We start from the raw sequence: 3052 nt of genomic DNA, 5'->3' as shown, positions 1-3052 counted from the left end.
GGGGGGGGGGGGTTAGGCTCTGTTCGGACAGTATTATACTGAAGGACAAAACAGTTCCGGGCCGTTGGATGATGAAAATCCAACGGCTGAGATCAATCTTCAGGTAAAACGGGGTCGTTTGGGAGTTATACGGGGTGGACCTGGTTGGGTAGGACTTGGGCTTGGATCTGGAGACGGGTTTGGGCTGATTCGAGCCAAATTCTGGGCTCTTTTTGGGGGTCCAATTTTGAAAAAAAAATAAACCCCTTTTCTTTTAATTTCAAAATCTTTTCTTTCTTTCTTTTTTTTTCTTTTTTTTTTTAAATTAAAAATCCTAATAATTAAATAAAAATTCTAGATTACCTAGAATATGAAAAATTAAACTAATTAATTAATTACAAAATTATAAAAGCTACTTAATCCTAAATTAAAAGAGAAAAATTAATAAAAAGGATAAAAATGTAGAAATTGGCCACTTTTGTGATTTTCATTTTTAATAAAGCAAGTAATTAATTAATAAAAATAAATTCTAAATGCAATGCATGATATTTTGGTATTTTTTCATAATTTAAATAAAACTTAAACATGCACAAAAAAATATAAATAATTAAATAAAAATCCTAAAATAACAAATAATTAAAAGAAGAAACCTAATTATTGGAATTCTGTAGGAGTAACCTATGTGAGACAAAAATTACGTGCTCACAACGGGTCATTTGGGCTTGGGCCAAATTTGACCGCCCTAGAGAAAATGTTAGAAGGTCTATCACTAAAGATAGTGGGTTCTGAGATTCGTGGAGAAGGAGGTAACTTATGTAGGTAAAAGTGTAAAAGTTTGATAGCAGAACTCTAAAGTATAAAAATTTTGAAGAGGTAAAGATCTTATTTTCTGACAACAAAGGAAATAGTGCAGTGATACTTCACATTCATTGGCTTAAAATATTCGATCCACCTCTGGTTTCAATCTTGTTTTTCCATTTTGCAAATATCCTAACATACTATAATATCTAGCTTTTGTTAAACTAAAGTTTTAAAATATCATTAATGTGTGTAGTATTTCAATCTTATAACAGGGTTTCTTTTGCTGTTGCGGAGATTTTGCTACTAATAGGGCTAAGTGTAGAGTCTGGACATCTAAAAAATTGGGAAATAGCAAAGGAAAGTTGTTTAGTAGTTGGACAAGGATTATTCTCAGCTGCTGGAGTTTTTGGTCTACTCACAGTTTTCTTGGCGGCTGGTTTATACATGATAGCACTACGAGCACAAAGACTATTGCTTGATCAAGAAAGTATAGGTCGTCAAGTCCTAGAAACCTCTATGCTTTTTGCATCTCCACCAACATCTCCTCCAACAATCATTAGACCTGTTCCTAATGAAAATCCTATTTCAACAACAGCTCAGAGTAATGAACATACTACTTCATTAGCACACTACCTTTCTGACTTTGATAAGTATTTATACTTGGTTTGAAGAAACACAAGACTTCTGAATTTCTCCATCCTAAAAATGCATTTCAAGTTCGTCCAAGAGCTGAGGAGAAAAATCTTATATGTTTTTACTGTTTTCCTACAAGATTGATTTGTATATAAGTCTGTTTTACCAACCCCCTTTTTTGTTTATAGACATGACTGTTTCTAAATGTAAGTACTACACCTTCTGAAATCAAAAAGAATTTTCTGTTTTTTTTTTTTTTTTTTGTTGGTGCAAAGGATAACATTCTATTAAAACAAAGTAGTAGTAGTACAAGTAGGTGTAGTCAGCCTATCATTGTCCTAAGGGGTGACCTCGTGATGGGTCGTAATAAGAAGGGGTGTCCGTGGAAAAACTACTTCTAGTAGGGCCTATATTAGTAGTGTTACATAGAGGGCGTACAAGAGGTATTTGTAAACGGTTTGAAGGTGGAAGAGTTGGTAGAGCCACTCTTCTTGCGATCATCTTCTAGTGGTATGAGAATGGAGTTTGGAATATTGAGTAATAGCCCGTTTGGTCAAGCTGCAAAAATTAGCTTATTTTGAGAAGTGTTTTTTTTCAAAAGTGCTTTTCTCAAAAGTACTTTTGGTGAGAAGCAGTTTGTGTTTGGCTAATTAGTTTGAAAAGCACTTCTGAGCAGCAATTAGTGTTTGGCCAAACTTTAAAAAACTGCTTCTAAGTGTATTTTTCTCAAAAGTGCTTCTCAGAAAAGTGCTTTTGGAGAGAAGCTACTTTTTTCTGCTTCTCCAAAACTGCTTCTGCTTCTCCTCAAAAGTACTTTTTTTCCTTCCAAAAGCTTGGCCAAACACCTCAATTTTTTTGCCAAAAGTGCTTTTGGCAAAAAAAAAAACACTTTTGGCCAAAAAGAAGCTTGGCCAAACAGGCTATAAGTTGGGAACGTCATTGTGTAATATGGGTTGTTTCAGCTACTGAATAGGGGGTCCTCATGACTGTGTAGTTTAGCGATTTCTTGGTCATGTGAAAGTCAGACCATAAGTGTTTAACTATTGGGCATTGAAGGAGTAGATGCTGAATAGATTCCGAGCTGATCTGGCATTAAGCGCAAAGGTCAGTTGGGAGAAGGCCTATATGGTGATAATGTACCGCAGTGGGAGAAGGCCTATATTGTAAAATGTGGTCTACGTTGGTTACAAGTTATTTTGAAGGTTTAATAAATATTAAACTAAATTTGCTAAATTCCTATTGGCTACTTGGGGAAGTTAATTTTGATTAAACTTCTCACTCCCACTATGATGGAAAGTGGGATTATGCGTTAAAACTACCGGTCCATCGTTGTTGCTCTGAAAGAAAGCAGAAAGAAAAGAGAGAGAAAGATTTTTCTTAGTCACAATTAAAGGTCACACAATTTCGCTGCGAATCATCAATGGAATCGGGTATGTTTCCTGATTTATGCATTTTATGTGAAAATCACATAGTTCCACAATTCTAAATAATTGATAGGATTTTACATAGATTGCTTATGAACCACAATCTAGAACATGAAAAATCCTTACATGTGGTATCAAGAGCACAGGTTTAGGAACTAACGATTTTCCGTTAAAATTAACGTTTCCTCAATTTTGTGAACAATAATTATATATTT

General features: G+C 34.4%; 1 protein-coding gene across 1 annotated transcript in view; it reads left to right on the top strand.

Annotated features, from left to right (window-relative positions):
• The window catches only part of LOC109237295, an 11040-nt gene extending 9379 nt beyond the window's left edge, over positions 1–1661 (top strand). Inside the window, exon 3 of the mRNA XM_019403587.1 lies at positions 1053–1661. Coding sequence (XP_019259132.1) covers positions 1053–1449 — 397 coding nt within the window. The 3' untranslated portion in view covers positions 1450–1661. The remainder of the gene's footprint in view (positions 1–1052) is intronic.
• The last annotated feature ends 1391 nt before the right edge of the window (positions 1662–3052 follow it).

Source organism: Nicotiana attenuata, unplaced genomic scaffold, assembly GCF_001879085.1.
Source record: "Nicotiana attenuata strain UT unplaced genomic scaffold, NIATTr2, whole genome shotgun sequence".
NCBI lineage: Eukaryota > Viridiplantae > Streptophyta > Magnoliopsida > Solanales > Solanaceae > Nicotiana > Nicotiana attenuata.
This window is presented reverse-complemented; position numbering and strand designations above follow the sequence as displayed.